Source organism: Lepisosteus oculatus, chromosome 9 (genome assembly GCF_040954835.1).
Source record: "Lepisosteus oculatus isolate fLepOcu1 chromosome 9, fLepOcu1.hap2, whole genome shotgun sequence".
Taxonomy (NCBI): Eukaryota; Metazoa; Chordata; class Actinopteri; order Semionotiformes; family Lepisosteidae; genus Lepisosteus; species Lepisosteus oculatus.
In genome coordinates, this window is record NC_090704.1 from 23,700,788 (window position 1) to 23,720,879 (window position 20,092).

The 20,092-nt window shown below is 39.7% G+C and overlaps 2 protein-coding genes and 1 long non-coding RNA gene across 3 annotated transcripts in view; 2 read left to right on the plus strand and 1 right to left on the minus strand.

Moving 5' to 3' along the window:
* Positions 1–20,092, plus strand: part of LOC138241222 (acyl-CoA-binding domain-containing protein 6-like) — a 496,682-nt gene that overhangs the window by 75,907 nt on the left and 400,683 nt on the right. The window lies entirely within an intron of this gene.
* Positions 8,469–9,667, plus strand: LOC138241138 (uncharacterized). The gene is made up of 2 exons (XR_011190318.1): positions 8,469–8,505; positions 9,301–9,667. It is a non-coding gene; the product is annotated as an uncharacterized lncRNA (long non-coding RNA).
* LOC138241243 (deoxyribonuclease-2-beta-like) lies at positions 12,561–15,611 on the minus strand. The gene is made up of 3 exons (XM_069194356.1): positions 15,319–15,611; positions 14,607–14,775; positions 12,561–12,843 (listed from the first exon to the last, which is right to left on the minus strand). The coding sequence occupies exons 1-3, from the start codon at positions 15,467–15,469 to the stop codon at positions 12,561–12,563; spliced, it is 603 nt and encodes a 200-aa protein (XP_069050457.1). The 5' UTR covers positions 15,470–15,611.

Here is a 20,092-nt window from a genome sequence, read left to right on the forward strand (position 1 = left end):
GCAGAAATCTGTTCGGCTGGAACACTATAAGGTGAGATAATTTTTTTAATGAGCATTTTGCAACATAAATGCTTAATTACTTGTCAGAAACACAACATCTTTTAAAACAGTTATGCTAGAGATCCTGTTATCTTTTGCTTGCTCCCCAATCATGCTGTATTTACAGAGGTGTCACAAGGTCACTTGCCAGAGTGGATATAAATGTCTCTAATCAGTTTAAGATGCAGAAGGAAACCAGCTATTAAAGATCTCCCATCCAGGTGATGACCAGGAGCAGCCCTGGGTCAAAATAAATCAAACTGTATTCTCATACCTCAGCCTGTCTGCATATCTCCTCTGTTTTCGGAGCTCCTGCCTGGTGCCTTCATAAACAACAACAGCAAAGAAAGCTTCATCCACAAGGCAATGTCAGACAGCAGCAGAGGAATTTGTGAATGTGGTATTTCCGTAGAGCAGATGTTCATCTTTTGGAAAACTTTGACTCAGTCAAGACTTCCACTTGCTTGCACAATTAATTAACTTAAGGCAAACCTTTACTTACAGTTGTATTCTTGACATCTAATGTTTAAACATAACAGTAAAATATTTACACATATTTACAGCGAAACAAAAAAAAATGTGATACAAATACAACAAATCAGGAATCCAAAAGGCAGGAACTTGCTGTTAAAGAGTGAGGAGCTTCCGTATGTTATTACCTGTCTCTGTTAGCAATAAACTGGTCTGAAATATTCTTGGATCCTTCCTCAAGGAGCCATTCCCTCACATCGGTGAAGCTGATATCCCTGGGAATCTCGTTCTGCTCCTGGAGCTCCAAGAACTTCTTCACTATTGTTTTCTGAAAGCCAGCACAGCCTTTTAATAGAGTGCCACACTCCCTTCATTGCAAGGTTCTCCTAAGCACTATTATAGCCGAGTGTGCACTTCAAAACCAACACTGACTTTTTCCATTAGATTTTTAATTTGAACTCACACCGATAGAATGTGTTTGCATATGTATAAGAGTGAAGGCTGAGCTACTGTAGTTTGTTGATCTAAACATTTCAATTTAAGATGTATATCTTGGATACAGTGGTTAACCTTGTTATCTCGCAACACTGGGGCCAGGGGCTCTATTCTGAGCCTGAGGTGATTTGTCTGTGTGGAGTTTGTATGGTCTCCCCATATTCACATGGGTTGTTCACGGTTTGCTCTGGTTTTCTCCCACAGTCAAAAGCCATACTATACTGGTAGAAAAAAAGGTTTCTAGGAAAATTGGTTCTAGAGTGAATTTGTGTCTGTGTGTGTCTTGCAATGGACTTAATTCTGGTCAAGGGTGTATATCGTCTTAAGCCCGTTGCTTTCTGGGATAGGTCCCGGCTCCCTGCAGCCCTTAGATGAGGCGGTTAGATTAGATGACGTGGATGGAAAGGGATGGATGGAAGTTCAAGTCGTTTTTCAGCCTTGTCTGGCAAAGAAGACTTATAAATTCTGTTTTGGACTACACACAAAAGCTGCCTGTATTAACATGTGTTTGGAAAAATACATTTGTTTGCACTGAAAATGGATTAAAGTCTACAGAGCAGTACAGATAAGCAGTGAATGCTCCGATTCGGGTGGTACAATTAGTGGTTTACCACAAAGAAAAACATCCAGATATATTGCCCAGCCTCAATGAATAAAAAAAACTATCTTTTTTTAACTCTGTTATCGTGAACAGAGAAGACTACAAGGCGACCTGTTTCAAATATTCAAAATCCTCACAGTCAAGTCTGCTTGTTGAACGCTGACTTCTTTCAAGAAACAGCTGGATGAGACTCACAGACCAATTAGCAAGTAATTACCAAACAGGCTAAAGAGCTTCCTCTCATTCGTAACTTTTCTTATGATATGAAACCCATATCCTGCATGCAGAAAGGACTATATGGGCTATAAACAACACAAAGTATCATGAAAAGATGTACAGTATGGCTGAACTAACAAGAAGAAGCTAAAATAGGCTAGAGCAGTGACAAACATAAGCAACAACATCGTCAGCGTCAAAACACTAAAACAGAAATGAGCTTCATAGCAATTAGAGAAGAAACTGAAAGAAAACATTGAAATTGATCCTTAGAATACAAACACAGTCAAGGTAGAGACTTCCTTGAAGATGACATGATGACAGCAGTATATTCAAAAGTGCATAATGGAGAGATCTTATGTGTTACGAGTTCGGTAATAGGGACCGAACTAGTGAGTGAACCCACTTGCAGGAGCGAACAAAGCCAAGTCGTAAACCAAAAGCAAACCGTAATCGTAGGAACGAGCCGAGAGTCCAGGGGGAGCAAGATATCCGAAAGGGAACGTGTACCGAAGCCGAAGTGTGATCCGAAGTCGTAGTCCGTAGAGCAATCCGAGAATCCAGAGGTAGCCAGTAATCCAAGACAGAGCGAAAGTACCAATCCAAGTCGAGATCCGAAAAGCCGAAGTCCAAAGGGAAAAACCGTAAGCCGAAATCCAAGACAAACACAGAGTAGAAGAAGCGCAACCAGGAAGCTCGGTAGGGAAGGACAGGTGTTTAAGTAGGATGAGACGGGAGTGTGGTGGTGAATGGGAAAACTGATAGGTGAACTGATGGATAGGGGCTACACCTACTTCTGCCTCCTCCGTTGCCGAGAGGCAGGGATCGTAACATTATGGAAGCCTTCATCCAGAAACGTTACTGATTGCGGGCTGGATAAAGGCAGACGTCTATGATGAAGAGTCAGAATCAGATGGACGGTTGTTTAAAAACATCACACTTACCTGTTTAGTCACATAATTTTTGTCATACTGCAACTTCACATTGCTAAGGTAGTTATGATATTGATTGTATTCTTTCAAAGAGCAGAGGACCTGAAAACAGACAAAACATGTTTCAAGTACTGTCTAGGAGGTTAAATGTTTTTATTTTTATTTTACAAATCTAGAGCACAGTCAAGTACTCTGTGTTTGAATATCTATTGAGCATAAGGACTTTAGCACAAACCATAGGCCTGCTTTGATTACATCTACTATTACATGCTTTGATTACAACCAAAGGCCTGCCCACCGAATACATCTATGCTGGAGTGCAGACATGAGTTAAATCACGCTACTGGAAACTATTACAGCTAAATGAGCTAGAACCTGGTCTATTTTTTTTGACAACACCTCACTCCTTCACCATACCAAAAAAGCCTCATTCTTTGCACAAACTCCAAACAGCCTTACTTTCTTCTGCTCATTGATTAAGCCTCTGTTCAGCAGAGACTCCTGCATGCCCTTGCGATGGTAATAGGTGCGCAGGTGGGGGTCATGGAGGCTGTTGTACTTCGAATCCAAAAGGAAACCGTGGGGATCAGTCAGAGTGAAGTCAGGAGATGGCTGGTGCAGCTGAAATAGAAGGTAAGTATTTTATTAAAACATGATATGTATAGGTAAACACAGATATGTATCCCCCTATGTTTCTGAACATAAAAATGAGAATGTTTTTTTTCTCCCCCCTCCGAAGGCTGTCGCCAGTTTCTTGGAAGACTACTCCAGAATCGCTGTTATCATTTTTCCTACGTTCTTGAAAATCAAATTCCAATTTCTCAGTCATTGTAGCCAACTAAAAATATCTACATTGCAAAAAGACAGTAAGCACAATAAGCTTTAAGGCATACAGTACAGCTGAATTTCAATAATGTGATCAATATACTGCGTCTAGAAAAATATATAACCTTACTCCTGATGTTATATGCACAAAGATGTCAAGGGAAGACAGTTTGCTTACAGTTTAATCATTACAGCAACCACATTATACTAACACACACAGAAATGTGTTAATGTGTCCCAGGTATCATTTCATATTATACAATTTTACATGTCGGTTTACCCCTAAAAAGAAAGAAAACCATGAATAAACATGTCATTTTTTACAATTTAAATGTTTGGATTTAAATAAGAATAAATGTATTCATGCTTTTCATTTTAGGTTACACTTACTTTCTCCGAAAGAGCAGTCCTGCAAAATTGAGGTTTAGACCCTGGGATTAACGGCAGTTTAGTGCCGATGGGTCTCTCCAACAGCTGCTGCTCTCCCTGCAGTGCATACAGCATGGTGTAGCAGCCCTGAAACACAGAACATAGCTATCATACCTCACAGAACCACAGCCAAAACGCCAGAAAAAACAAGCAGAGCTGATGGCAGAAATGATTTCATCTGTCACAGAGTGAAATAAAATGGGTGTGGGGGCAACAGCAGGTATCAAGGACAATGTTGACTTTGCATAGAAGTTTGTATAGAATGACCAGTGACTTCAATGAGGGTGGTAATATGTGTCTTTCTTTGTTCTGGGGCTTCCTACTGATAAAGATGCTATTGCAAACATTGTTAACTACCACACAGTTCAGAGAAGACATGTGGAATGTCAAAACTGGCCTAGCCGAGCCTCAGACTGAGGAGGTGGATCTAGAACATAACAATTCTAGAAAATCTAGAATGTTCTAGAGCAATCTTACACCTGGCCATCTGTATATAGCCATTTGATCAATGAGCCCCAAGAAGTTAGCTCTGCTTACACCCAAAACTATCAACCCCCCCCCCCCCAAAGAAAGGTAGGGGGGCTTTAATAACCCCAGTGACAGAGCCAGAGCACACAGAAACAGAAGAAAAAGGAATAACCAATTTGTACCACAGCACCCAGGAGAGGGTTTGGACACCAGGGACTCTCTACAGTGAGCAAGGGAGGAAGGCTTTAGCATTTTCTTCCTCCCCTCTCTACTCAAAAAATTGACTCAGAGACAAATTGGGGGGCATATTAAAAAACAGACTCAGCCGGGACTGAGGAGGATCCCTAAGACTACACAGAGTTTCTTTGCTATGACAGAAGCAGGCACACCAGGTCTCCAACTGGGGCTGGGTTTGGGAGAATATTTGCAGCTGGACTTTTCCTTTGGAACTCTGGTTTTGGTAACTGGGGTCAAATGGGGCTCTTGAGCTGGTCTGCAATATGTTCTGTGAGTAAGTAAGTACCTCTGGTGGATAAGTTGTAATATTTGTTCTGTGGATTAGGCTATGATAGATACTGGAATTGCAAAGTACTGTAATACAAATGGAAATTGTGTAGGATGACTTCTGGTCTGTGGATGCACTAGTGGTTCTGGAAGATAAAAAGAACTTGTTGCTGGGGGAAAAGGTCTTTAGAATTGCTAGGTGGCATAATCAGCTACAAAACTAACTTTTAAAAGCAGTCCCTGCATTTAAAGGCCACGGTTCCTGACATATCTTTTTATAGATAGGTAAGAAGAGTTACCCTAGGGTGTTCAGAGGGCTAAATCAGTTCATAAGATTCTTTTTTTTTTCTTCTGCACAAACGAGTTGATTCTCTAAGTCTGTTTAGAGTTTTAGATTGGGAAGGCATATTCTCACCCAAGACATCTTAAGAGAACAAAAGAAAAGTACAGTACGTATATTCCCATAAAATACAGAAAGGGTTAACAATAAATTATTAACCCACGATTTCAGAAATAGAACACATAGCTGGAATTTTAAAATCATGTTCCATTTATTTTACCTTCTAGAGCTTTTAAAACAGTATTAGAAATATTACTACGAGGTGTACGTTTTTACTGTTTTACTAAACCTTACATTTTAAAGCTAAACTAATGCTGATTTTTTTTTTAATTCACTACCTAAAAGTTCAAATATATAAACGTATGGATAGTACACTCACAGCTCCAGATCCCGGTTTCTTTCTCTCCATTTTTATCCCTGATATCGTTCCATTAATCCATTAATTAATTAATCTATTTTGAAAACAAATCCGTCGTGTTCGTGAGCGGTAAAACTTTATTTTGTATAATACGGACTTGAGCATAAACCACGGTATAACCAAAATGTTGTCTATTACGTCAGATCTGCAAAGCAGTTGCCTTATCTGACGTATCCAGCGTGTACAAGTAAAGACGTCATTAAAAGCTGCAGCAGGGAAGCTACAGTATTCGTCCCTGTACGGACTTGTTTTTTTATATATATATATTAATAATTAGGTTTTAATGAGAAAATCCAGACAAAAGGGCGATGTCCGATTTAATGTTTAATTTGAATGTCGCCATTCTAACTCAAAGCCTTCACGGTATCAAACCTGTGTGGTCACACGTCCCAAACAGTCTGGCTCTGCCAGTGGAGCCGAGAGACCCCAAAAATATAACACACGGTTTGCCTTTTAATAATTTACACCTCTAATCCTTTGGGATGGAAAAGAAGTGTAGAAATGCAATTTTAATTATGGTCAATTCTGGTATTGTAGCCATATATAGTTATACAGGTCTTGTCCTCAACAACTCAGGAGCTGGGTTCGAGCCAATGCAGTGAGGTACGAACTAGGGTGGGAGCGGCGAGGGCACAAGCCCTAGAACCCGAATCCGTTACAATAACAAAAGGACAGACAATGAAATATGGGCTATTTCGAACTCGCAAATGTGAGATATAAAGAGTTACTAAGTCAGAATTCAGAGTTGCTAAGTTGCAATTCTGAGATACCATAGCGCGTTTTTTTTTACTCCCTGGCGGAAACGGGCTTCCATAGAAAAGCCTGGAATGCAAGTGTAATCCTTACTTAAGGGGAGCCGGGTTTTAGAACTGGCTATAGTTGCTCACGGACATAGCGTTGGCTTTATAAACTACAACTCCCATAACGCACTACTCAAGTTTACGTCACAGTCCCTACTCTGCCTGGCTGTGGTGACCTCTAGCGGGTCCCTCTCAGTTCTGGCAGCTTTACCGTTGATCTTGTGCACTCACCGGCGTGCGCAAGAGGAACTCATACACGGCTCCCTTTTTTCAAGTTTATTTTCTAAAAAATAGAAGAAAATAAGGGAGCGTTTCCAGAAATACGTACAAGTCAGGTTTACAGCAGGCTGGTAGCAAGAGTCTGACTCCTACCCTCGTACATGTTGTTTTCCCCTGTTTACTATAACACCATTTAAACGCGACACAACATAACAACTCAACTCACTAAGAAATTAACTCACAACACACAGACAGTTTTCATCTAGCGACTTAACACAGTTAGCTAACGAAGTTCAATTTCGTCTCTGATAACCCGCAGAGCCCGAATACACTTTTGATACTCTTAAAACAAATATAAACGAGTAAACCTTAAACCGAAACTATGACATCAGTAAACATACATTTACAGACCTTTTAAAAAAGCCTTATTACTTCAGATCTTACCTAACAAATTAGAAAGAACCATGGGAGAGAAAGTCAGGCGGACAGCAGGCTGGAAGCGAGGGTCTACCAGCCCGCACGAGGCGCTGTTCCCGATTCCCGTGCCCAGCTGCACATCACCTGGTTGCACAAGCTTGACTTTTCATTTTCATTACTATATTTTCAGGTTGTGTTTTTCATACCACTACCGAATAAAAAACATATTTTAGAGGAAGATGTCAGCTTGATTAAAAAATATTGCTCCTTAAGCCTAGTCCCTTACTGTACTAATTCTGCCACCTACTGGACAAGGTAATAAATAAAACAAGAAGAAAATCATAGAATATAACACCCACATTACAGGCCAGCCAAGTAAAGGGTGTAAGATGACCAGGGGAAGGGTCATTCATAACAGAACATATTTTCAGAATGACCTAGTTAAAATACTAGATATGAAACTGAGCAAAATGGCTGCCAAAAAGAATCAGCTGACCCGTATATGGAAAGGGTCTACCCTGAGAAACAATGAGACACAGCTGAGCCGCATCAGGAACCGAAATATAAGTTCCCCGGAGGCAGTGAACAGGGAGAAAGATAGAGAGGAAAGAGGTTTATGTGAAAGGTCGGACTAAGGAATAACGGACTACTGAAGGGAGAAAAGGTTTATGGTTTATGGTTTATGGTTTATGGTTTATGGTTTATGGTTTATGGTTTATGGTTTATGGTTTATTACGGACTTTTGGAACTCGGATCGGAACAGGATTAAGAGAGCGGATTACGGACTGGATTTGGAAGATAGTTGGAGGAAGAAACGCCACGAAACTCAGGAAAGAAAAGTGTGGTGTGAGTACTTCTCTCATTTGCATAAACTTTCCCCCGGAGACACCACAAGGGATATCTGAAGGACTGAAAAGTGCACTGATTGTCACATTATCTAAGGTTGTCTTTTAAAATGTACTTGTATTCCATTAATAGCATCTATTGCATTGCCCGAGAAAATCAGAAATTACTTTATGTAATTTGTTGGAATTGGGTTCCTATGAAAAAGACTTGTGAAGAAACCCAGCTGGGACTCAAAACCCTTGGTATCTCTTCAGAAGAAGAGAATGCAATGTGCCCCAAGCAGTATGATTTTCGAAACACGGATTTAGTACCAGAAACCAATTTGTAGCTATTTTGTGACCCAGTGGTGAATAGCGGAGTTATTCCAAATCCACTAGATGGCGGTTCCTGACGGTTGAGTCCAGCGTTCTGCGCATGGGCAGTAGGGACTAAGAAGCAGTGAGTTGCCGTTAAAAAGAACCCGTAACTTCTACAGAGTCGTAACGGTAAATACGGTGTCATTTCCCTAAATGAGTATAGAGGGGTATTTCATAGGATTGAGACAAGATTAGCAAGATGGATATTGGATTTTAACGGAGTACACTGAAGCAGTAGAGTATTTAGGCAACTACTCGGGCTGGGGATATCTGTTTATTGGTTTGTTAGTAATGGGTTTCACATGCTCCGTGTATTTTCTCTTCCTTCATTCTTTACAGGGACTTATGTTTGGCACCGTGTAAGTGTTCGCAATTGTAGGTATCGTACTAATTATCGTAATGTAGTTCTCGGTGAGGGCTGAGAGGTGAGCGGCTTATTTCTGAACGCGCTGCGTGAACCACTGCCGTATTTTGTGTATATAGAAATATCGTTATGTCATTATTTTTTGAAACCAGGAACATATCAGACCACATTTCTAGGCGAGTAAAGAACCCAAAATGTGTCCTGTGCTAATTATTCTTTGCCAGGCTACATTTATAAGAACCTTTCATCTTGTGTTTTAATTGTAATACAGTGTATTAAAATGCACAATGCTTTGGTTTTGGGAGAGAGGTAAGAAGGGAAAGCAAATGGAAGAAAAGTCCAGAATAGGCTTCTAGGCTGTAGAAAAAATGAGAATAGAATATGACGTATTCCAAGGAGAAGTCGGGGAAAAATAAGACCTTAAAAGAAATCAGCCTATCACTGTTTGCTGGGAGAATGGATGAATCCTGTCTAATGCTCAGCTGACACCCTGTTAAAAGCAATAAAAGACAATGTTAGTCCTCCGTGGTTAACCTACATTTGTTGTTGCTTTAAAACAGATAACGATGGAAGAACTGAATGACATGGTGGCGTGGGTGGCAGTGTCCATTATCCGAGTGCTGCTCCCAGCCATCTCCCTGTATGATGAAAAGAGGAGCCGGAGGAGAGTCTCCTAATCACCTTGCCTCTGAATTGTGGATGGTGTTCTTGAATGTGTCAACTCTCCCTTATCGGCAAATAAGCCAAGAAGAAAGAATTCCCACCCCAGAGACTGTGCATCTTAATCATTCTGCAGACTCGGAGACTGACAGTGAGACTCTACAGGTTGTCTCTAAAAGCTTGACCCACTTTCACTGGATGTATTGAGTCAGTGTCAGTCTATGGTCTCCATATTAAATGAGATGTAAAGTCTCAAATTGTGCTTAATGAGTATGTTTTCTTTAGTGTTTTAATGATCCTTTCTGGTAACCGAATGGATGTAGTGTTTTTTGCATGGAATGCGCAGCAGCACTGTTTCAGGAGGGTATACAAAAGGTAAAATAGTTCATAGCTGAATGGATATGACTTAAAATTGCAGTGGTTTCCAGTACTAAAACTAGTGGTAAAAGGAAATAATTCTATAAAGGTAATGAAGGCTTGAATCCATCCATTTTCTAACTGCATTATCCAATACAGGGTTGCAGGAGTGCCAGAGGCAGGATTCACTCACACCAGGGACAATTTTCACAAAAGCCAATTATTTGAAGACAACCCAAGCAAACACCTGTAGAACATACAAGCCCCACGTCTGAGGATGAACTCATGGCCCCAGTGCTCTGAGACAGCACCACTGTGCCACTTCTTATGCTACTATATTCCAGTTAAATACCAGTGTTTACTGTTGCTTATTTTAGCCTGGAAGAGATGCATTATGATCATTTGATACTGGCAAATATTCTTGTAGCACAAGGAAAGCGGTGCAAACATATTTCCACTAGGGGGAACTGTCCTGCTTTGGCAACACAGTAAATTTATGGTATATACATTTATTATTTCTGGATAACCACTGTAAATAGAAGACAAATTATATTTCCTAAAACAATTCAATATTTCCCACAGTACTGCATACAGTATTTAGCCTTTAGAATGTAATTTGCTCAATGTTAGTCTTGAAGCATGTAGTTAATACGGTAGAGGTACTATCATTTAACAGCATTCATGAGATACATTCAAACAGAATATTAATTCCATTGGAAGAGGGCCAGGGGAAGGGTCATTTATAACTGGTATTTTCGTAACGAAACGCTGTCTATACTACTGTATAGACCTAGGCAAGATGGCCGCCACAGATACTTGGCTGACCCGCTGTTGGAAAAGATATATACGGCGAAACAATGAGACACAGGTGAGCTCCGTCAGGAAACGGAATAGAAATGCCACAGAAGCACTGAGCCGGGCGGAAGCTGGTAAGGTGAGAGCGTTTTGGAGGAACGAGAGATTTAGGAGTGTACTGGAAGGAATTTCAGAATAACGGACTATTGGATATGGGTTTTGGATACGGCGCGGAGAAGTGTGGACATACGCATTTGGGGACTTAAGGATACTGGCAACGGATTGCGGAACGGATTTGGAGAGACATACGGACGAAGAACACAGAGGTTCAGTGTGGTGTGAGTTAAATCTCTTTTACACCTATTTCCCCCGGCGATGCCACACCATATATTCAATTGAATCTTTCAAAGAGAACAACCATTTCCCTGCAAAATTAGGCTTTTCTCTGTCACTTCTCAGGTGGCTCTGACAATCGGCTGCCGTTAAATTGTGGCTGGGGGCATCTGTTTCAATGGATTTTGTACTCCCTCTTTAAGTGTGATATTAGAAATACATATATTTTTTTGCTAAAAAACTGCTTTTTACAAATTAAAGATACGGCTACAAACTAATATGACGTTTTGGCTGTGAAGCCTTCTTCAGGTGTGTGGAGACGGGTATATTTTTAGACGCATTTATTAAAAAACTAAGAGCCATTTTTTAAATGGGAAGAATGGTAAATTGTGCCAAGTGAAGTTTATTTTTCAGTTTCCACTGTCTACATTCCCGGGCATGGCTTATATGTGGTTTAATATTTACCTATCGGATTAGCAAAGGGTAAAATAACACAATTGAAACAGGATGAGGAAATGTGCACACACTCCTCTGACATACTCATGAGAGAGTCTTTCCCCGCTTGACATGCTTTGAGCTTATAAAGAGAGATCACCCACTGGAGAAGAACACGACTGTGAGTGACATCACTGTGAGGTCACAGGCATTGAGCAGGTCAGAAAATCAAGACTTCAAGGGGAAACTCAATACTACCCAACATTAGAGACATGCCTACTTTTGCAAGTGCCAGCTTGATAATGGTTTAAGTTCCTCAGATATTTTTTAACTTCAGCTAGGTGTATGGCCTTTGACTTAAAAATCAGTAAATCATTAAGGAATGCTGGAAGGTTTAATAGAATTAAGATATTCTTACCGGATCGAAACACCAGCACGGCACTGTAACCTTATTCTTTATAAAAATGTGAACATAAACTCTCTCTTTTAAACTGTACAGGCCTATTACAAAGCCAGTCGAAGTGGACAGCTCCACAGAGTAAACAGTCATATAATCCAGTGCTTCTAGTTGATCAATAATGTAGTAACTGTACTGTATATGAAGATGTGGTGATTGTTTTTATTTAACCTTATCCACCTGTTGCATAGGTTGTCTTGTTTCGCAATACGTAGTCTGTGGTGTTATTGATTTAGCTAGTAAAAATATATATATTATTCATCCATTGTGTGGTTTCTGCGTAAAAAAAAAAACCCCGCATCCACAGAAACAAAAATCACAGATATGTGCCGAACAGGACTACTAGTATCAATATAACGTCAGCGTCCTTTTTTGTGCTTGATATGAACTGCCTAATGGGGCCACAGGAATAATGGAAGGCAGGTCAGATCCAGCACTTTTATTACAAACAAGCCTTTAAAGAAACACAAACAGAATGTACTTTTATGATTTTAAATATTTGTATATCGCCTCAGCAAAAATAATTTGACTCTCCCCCCCCCACCCCCCATATATTCAGTACTTAATTCAAAAATTCATTTCAGCTGTAGAGTCTTCTTCAGGTGTCAGTTCCCGTTTCTTTTCTTCTCCTTTGCGGCCTATGCGTGTTGACGCACTACCTACTTGAGCTACTGCAGAGTTTTCTTACATATTACTTACCACCATTTGCTTTGACTTGGAAAAACTATGCAGTATCTTTTGAAAACAGCCCTTTCTTGTTCGTCTATTTGTGCCAGCCACGTGTTACTGGCAGTCCTCAAATGTGTCAACTACTGTGAGGAAGGCCTTCCACACTCCAGGCCTGCTTGTGCACACAGCCCCGCCTCCTCTTCTCGTTTGCCTGATCTCTCGGTTCGTGTCCGCGATGCAGGTCCAGTGCGGACCCCCACCCTTCATCACACACCACTTGGAGTGGTCCACCATGATGCCGAAAGGCCTGGCCTCTGGCAGCTGCATCGTCTTCACATTGTACACCTTGTGCGCCACAGAGCAATTCGACAGCAGAGGCCGATGAAGCTTCCCCCAGCTTTTGGCAAAGAAGTCGTCTCCTAAATAGTTAACCAGCAAACCTGAGTAGAGATCTGAAACGGAACAGAGTCACAGGTTCCCTGTAAGAATCTGTCCCAGGCACACTTTCTACCCAACCAAAAACAGGAAGTGCACTTGCTACCAAAACGTCAAACTGGAACCGAGAACAAGTGAATGTGTATTTCTTCCCCCCCTCTCTGAATGCTGTACTGTATTGGTTGCTACCCAGAACGTTCTTTTTTAAATCGGCACCACCAATATACAGTAGATCAAGTGTGAAGTGTGACATATTGCTTTTGAAGGGCAGTGTTTGAAACTTACTGGATTGTTCCTTTTCTACATAACCTTTTTTTAAATGTATTTAAATGACAACCGTTTCCAATAACCTTTAAAGTAACAGCAGAATGAGATCCTTGGATCAATTAATCAATTTCTAATGGAACAAACTGCACATGTTATTTAAGTCCTGGTTCCTTTCAAGAAACAGCAGGATGAGATCCTTGAATTAACTACTAAGAAATTAGCTAAATGGGCCAAATGTAACCTCTCGTGTTCTTAGGTATTAAATGGTACAGTATCTAAAGAAGCTACACAAGTTATATTTTTATCCTTTCTTATGTTTAAATCAACATACCAAGAGAAAAACATTTGATTTAAATTGTTGTATAAATAAAAGATTGAAATATTCTATTAATCAATTTGTTCAAGAATTGGGCTTTACAGGATGTTAATAAAGCACCTACAAACTACCTCAGACACAAATCCTAAACCTAAATTACTACTGAATATAAATTGATGCTTTACTAACATCCCATAAAATCTCTTTTGAAAGAAAGCGATGCTATGAAACCTTAAATCTAAAGTGTAACCGCAGAAACATGTAGGAAAGTTCAGTTGCCAGGTGGCAGATTGAGAAAGTTTCACCAAAACAAAGTATGCTTTTTTATATAAATACATCTTCAATTGGGAAAGGCTTTGAGTAAAAATAAACTGGATATTGTTCCACAAAATCTTTGTGAGAAAGTGGGTCTTGCTGCCTAGAAACAGCCAACATACAATAGAGTTAGACTTTGTAAAAATTAAATAAATTCAGATTCTGAGAGGCTCAATAAGTGCTTGTTCAGAGTAAATCAGACATTGTTGTCCAAGTTTCAGCAGTGATACATAATTCACTGAATACCAACACCAACAGGGTTGGACACTTTGGGATATCCAAGCGATCTCAAACGCGTCCGATAACTGCAACCTCTATGACCAGCTGGGCACCAGTGCTCTTGTACTGTTGTCAATGAAAGAAAAATCATTAGTACAACTTATGCCAACTCTGACACTTAGCATCACTGTGGGGCTGTTAAGCACATATTTTGAAGAAATAAGTACATTTCGTCATCTCTTCCAAGCTGGTACAGGTCTGGAACTGTGATAATTAATTTGTGATTTTAAAATGTAGAGGCATGCAAAAAATTAACTATTGATTCCAAATATCTAAAATGAGAAAAATAGCTGATGTGACATTTTCACTTCCCAGGAACAAACTGCAATAATGAGGCACAGAGATTGTTTATGGATCATGGCAACTGTGTTGTTCAATACTGTTTCTGTATTTTGAATTGGAGAATAGTTTCTAAAGAAGCGATCAGTTGGGAAACAAACGTGATCCATAGACTTTACTGATTTTTTTTCTGCAGACTCTAGCTCTGCCTTGAGTGGTGCTCACCGTCATTAAATCTAGAGCATTTTGCAAAGCTGGTGAAAGTTTACCCTGCTAAAGATGTCAGGGGCAGCTGCTTAAACCAAGGCTCTTTCCTGGGATAGCATGTTCTCTGAGCCACACACTGAAGGTCTCTGTGGAAGGTTTGGGGGACGTGATAGTCAAAAGAGTATACATGGATATACTGGAGTTGCACAGCTGTAGAGACAAGAATGAAAAATAACCAAGAGTAAGCATGGCATTTTCATACATCCAGGTCAAATGCCCCCTTTCTTTTTCCATTAGTCTGGAGAGTTTTCTTTATTTATTTTCACTTGTTAAACTATCCTCCAAGTTCTAAAATGTTGACATACATTTTCAGCAGCCACAATACACATCATTTAGATTTAATTAGAAAGTCTAAGGCTATTTTGGTATTTATTTTCATCTGTATACACAATGAGGTGTAAGTCTATTAGTGTCCACCTATTCTCAGGGTTATATTAAGCTTGCATATGAAATTGAACCACCAACAGAAAATAACAGAATAGACTGGTTTTTGCCCACAGGTAAATTTAGAATAGGAAAAGAAAAGGTGCTCCAAACCAGAACAAGAACTGCAAATAACCAATACTTGAATCTTAAAAGCTGGAAAAATTGTACCAAAGGCTTTCAGAAAGTGATAGACAGCTGTGATGTCAATGCCATGGACATACTAAAGCTCAACAATCAAACTTGTTCAAGAAAAGGTTCACACAGCTGTATGTACATGTGAACGCCTACCTATGTCCTTGAAGGTGCTGTATGTGTAAGTCCCGCAGAAGAAGGTCTGTGCATTTTCATGCCCACTGGAGGGCAAGAATGATGTAGAATGATTTTTCACATCTGGAAGTTCTAGGGTGCTGTGAACCAGCCACACTCCTGTCTGTAACATCACAATCCCTGAAAAAGGTCACACAAGATATATTCAAATCTCTTATCGTTTTTGATCCGTCTGGTTTTTCAGTTTCAATGTTTTTAAAGGACAAGTCTGCTCTTTTTGAACAGAGTCCATTATCAAGCCTGCTTCCAGCTGACGAAGTCAATTAATCAATTAAGTTCAAGAATCAAACAAGAACTGTATAATTGATCAAACTAAACAAAAGATCTTCTATTTTGGGCTAGTTTTCAGTTCTCTTAATCTGACTTTTGGCTTTTTTGTCCAACCGAATTAAACTGAACATACTTCATGGCCAAAGGTCAGATTAAGAGAATTGAAAACCATAGTCCAAAATAGGACTATTCTTAATCCTATTAATTGTTTTCATTTCTCTTCAACTGACAATTGGCCATGAAGTATGTACATCTATCTCTTAATCTCAACAATTTAATTTACTGTATTCATTTAGAAATGGGCTACTGTAAATTCAATTCAATAGAGCCCACAACAAGCATCTTTAGTTTTGTTTTTCCCAGCAGATGAATTTTTTATTACAAACATCAGTATTATATTGACTTACAGAAGTGTTTTTCAACTCAGTGATTTTCACCAGGAGAAAAAGCTTTGAAGGCAACAGATTTGTTCTTAGCTTATGTGATGCCTCAGTCAAAGAAATGTAAATGGGAAAAAAAATAATGAACAAAAACAAGATGGAAATATATACTTTAAAGCTTTATGATTCAAGTTTTAAAACCAGAAAACACAGAAAGCTGGTGTTGGTATTCTAAAGACACAGTATATACTTCGGACGTGCCATCATGTCTTGACCATACACAGGAAATCCTAAAATAAATGTTTTCTACTGAATCAATGATTTGGACAACATCTGCAAAATCACACGTGTAAATGTTCTACCCTGAAATAGTGTAAATGTTAAAATATTTTATTTTAGATATATATAAAATGAACAATTCACATCCTGCATATGTAGCAAACATTGCACTTGGCTTTAATCATAGGAATAAGCAAGCAAACCCAGCAAGTATTACAGATACAATTCTATTGTTTGTTGTGTTGTCTATGATGTTTTTTCCCCCCCCATTTTCTGTGTCCTTCTGTCTTGTACATTATAAAATGTTACTTACCTTAAAGTTTGTATTTGTATTGCACAAAAGGCTTTTGAATTATGAGAGAAACCTGTGAAAATAAACAAATCGAAAAGACAATGTACAGTGCCTTGCGAAAGTATTCGGCCCCCTTGAACTTTTCAACCTTTTGCCACATTTCAGGCTTCAAACATAAAGATATAAATTTTTTATTTTATGTGAAGAATCACCAACAAGTGGGACACAATTGTGAAGTGGAACGAAATCTATTGGATTTTTGAAACTTTTTTAACTAATAAAAAAATGAAAAGTGGGGCGTGCAAAATTATTCGGCCCCTTTACTTTCAGTGCAGCAAACTCACTCCAGAAGTTCAGCGAGGATCTCTGAATGATCCAATGTTGTCCTAAATGACTGATGGTGATAAATAGAATCCACCTGTGTGTAATCAAGTCTCTGTATAAATGCACCTGCTCTGTGATAGTCTCAATGTTCTGTTGAAAGCGCAGAGAGCATCATGAAGACCAAGGAACACACCAGGCAGGTCCGTAATACTGTTGTGGAGAAGTTTAAAGCTGGATTTGGATACAAAACGATTTCCCAAGCTTCAAACATCCCAAGGAGCACTGTGCAAGCGATCATCTTGAAATGGAAGGAGTATCAGACCACTGCAAATCTACCAAGACCTGGCCGTCCCTCTAAACTTTCAGCTCAGACAAGGAGAAGACTGATCAGAGATGCAGCCAAGAGGCCCATGATCACTCTGGATGAACTGCAGAGAACTACAGCTGAGGTGGGAGAGTCTGTCCATAGGACAACAATCAGTCTTACACTGCACAAATCTGGCCTTTATGGAAGAGTGGCAAGAAGAAAGCCATTTCTCAAAGATATCCATAAAAAGTCTCGTCTAAAGTTTGCCACAAGCCACCTGGGAGACACCCCAAACATGTGGAAGAAGGTGCTCTGGTCAGATGAAACCAAAATCGAACTTTTTGGCCACAATGCAAAACGATATGTTTGGCATAAAAGCAACACAGCTCATCACCCTCAACACACCATCCCCACTGTCAAACATGGTGGTGGCAGCATCATGGTTTGGGCCTGCTTTTCTTCAGCAGGGACAGGGAAGATGGTTAAAATTGAGGGGAAGATGGATGCAGCCAAATACAGGACCATTCTGGATGAAAACCTGTTGGAGTCTGCAAAAGACCTGAAACTGGGACGGAGATTTATCTTCCAACAAGACAATGATCCCAAACATACAGCAAAATCTACAAAGGAATGGTTCACAAATAAACGTATCCAGGTGTTTGAATGGCCAAGTCAAAGTCCAGACCTGAATCCAATCGAGAATCTGTGGAAAGAGCTGAAAACTGCTGTTCACAAACGCTCTCCATCCAACCTCACTGAGCTCGAGCTGTTTTGCAAGGAAGAATGGGCAAGAATTTCAGTCTCTCGATGTGCAAAACTGATAGAGACATGCCCCAAGCGACTTGCAGCTGTAATCGCAGCAAAAGGTGGCTCTACAAAGTATTAACGCAAGGGGGCCGAATAATTTTGCACGCCCCACTTTTCATTTTTTTTATTAGTTAAAAAAGTTTCAAAAATCCAATAGATTTCGTTCCACTTCACAATTGTGTCCCACTTGTTGGTGATTCTTCACATAAAATAAAAAATTTATATCTTTATGTTTGAAGCCTGAAATGTGGCAAAAGGTTGAAAAGTTCAAGGGGGCCGAATACTTTCGCAAGGCACTGTATATGGCATACAGTATATATGGGGAAACAGCCAAGTCCTGTCAGCTGCAAGTGGGCAGGGATGTTTTTGGTAACATTTGGTAGAAAACAGACCTTTTGCTCTTTGAGTAAGCAAAACATGCAGCTATCTGGAACCCGATTCTGTGATTTTTTTAAGGAGCATATTTGTGATTTTTAAAGTGGGCCTTAGTTTCTGATCATTAATATTCATGTTTTGTTTAGGTAAGATGACGGTGCTGTGTTGAGAGAGGTTAATGTTACAAATTACTGCCAGAATTACTTCAGTATACAAACTGCCAAGAACTGAAAAACGCAAGAGAGGTTACAGACACAAGTGGGCTGCTCAAGTGACCGTATTCATTAGGTTGCTAGTAGCTAGTAGTTTACTGATGAATCATGTGAAACTATCTCTTGTACTGTAGGAATCCCAGGAACAGGTTTATCTCTAGAACAAATCTGACAGCTTGTCCCAGAGACAGTTCGCCCTCTCAATGCATGACATCATCCTGGCGCCCAAAAGCTGACACCAAACAAATAGCAGGTTTAAGTGAAATTGAGTCAGAAGTCCCTACCTTCTGGCCTCCTTCTGGGTCCAGCGAATGCACACACGCTACATACTCCTGCATGGCCTGTTCTTTGCTCATGTCCCCAAGCTGCTTCCAGGCCTGCCTGCAGCATCACAGCACAATGTGTAACCCATCAGCAGCCTTACAGAGCCCAGCTGGTAGAAACTCTTAACCGCTTTTCAGTAGGGCAAATGTTTTGTTTTTTATTTTTAATACAGTTCGGCAAGGAGACTGTGAATGCTAGAACTCAGCTTCTCGGGTATGTAATTTAGTCATAGTCTATCCCATAAGTTGACTGACAGATCTTACTTGCCTAGGATGTTATTTACCCTTTAACAACTGAAATCCTACTTACACTCCCTGGTCTGTTGGGTTTCTTACAATATCTGTGAAAGTTCACACATTTACCTTTCTTTTTTTCTGGACAACACTGAAACCTATATTTAGTGTGGGTTTGTGGAGTCGCACAGATTTGTCTCTTGCCTTGTGTAACTTAAAATGAGTTTGTGCACAATACTTTAGCTATCGCTTTCTAAAAGGAATACATATTCAACAACTGAAAAGGTATCAATGAGAAGAAGCAAACTTTAAGAATATGATTAGCTAGTCATCATGTGAACACAGGATAACAATGGCTGTTTCAAACAGCAAATCCACTGGAATTTAACTGTATTCCTATTTTAAATTCACAGTGGCAATATGCTCACTGTGTGGAAAATGATTCAATTTATTTTTTAAATGTGCTAGATATGATATATATATATATATTGATATATATTTTATTACCCTGTTCATTTATGCCAACTGCTTATTTCTAAATTTTGCATATAAATAATGTATATAACTCAGTATACGTGGCCAGTAGGTTTGTCAGTAATACAAAATGTTTGGAGAGTAGCAGAAAAGTCGTTTTGTACACTTCTATTCAACATTCGTCAGTTAAAACGATCCCTTGGGGAACTAGAAAATATTGCTAGTGGTTTCTTCATCCAAACGTACTCAGTACTTTATAAACACGAAGGTCACCAACTACATGACAGCAGCTGATTATGCACATGCTGAGTGCACATTTTTAAGGTTTCAAACTAATTGATCTTGAGCCCGAAAACACATCAAACACGTCTTTGCTTCAGTTTATTAAAGAGTTGCCAAAGGTTTGGGGTCGCTTTACCTGTTTATACCTGGCGTACAGGTAAAGCAGCTGTTCTCTG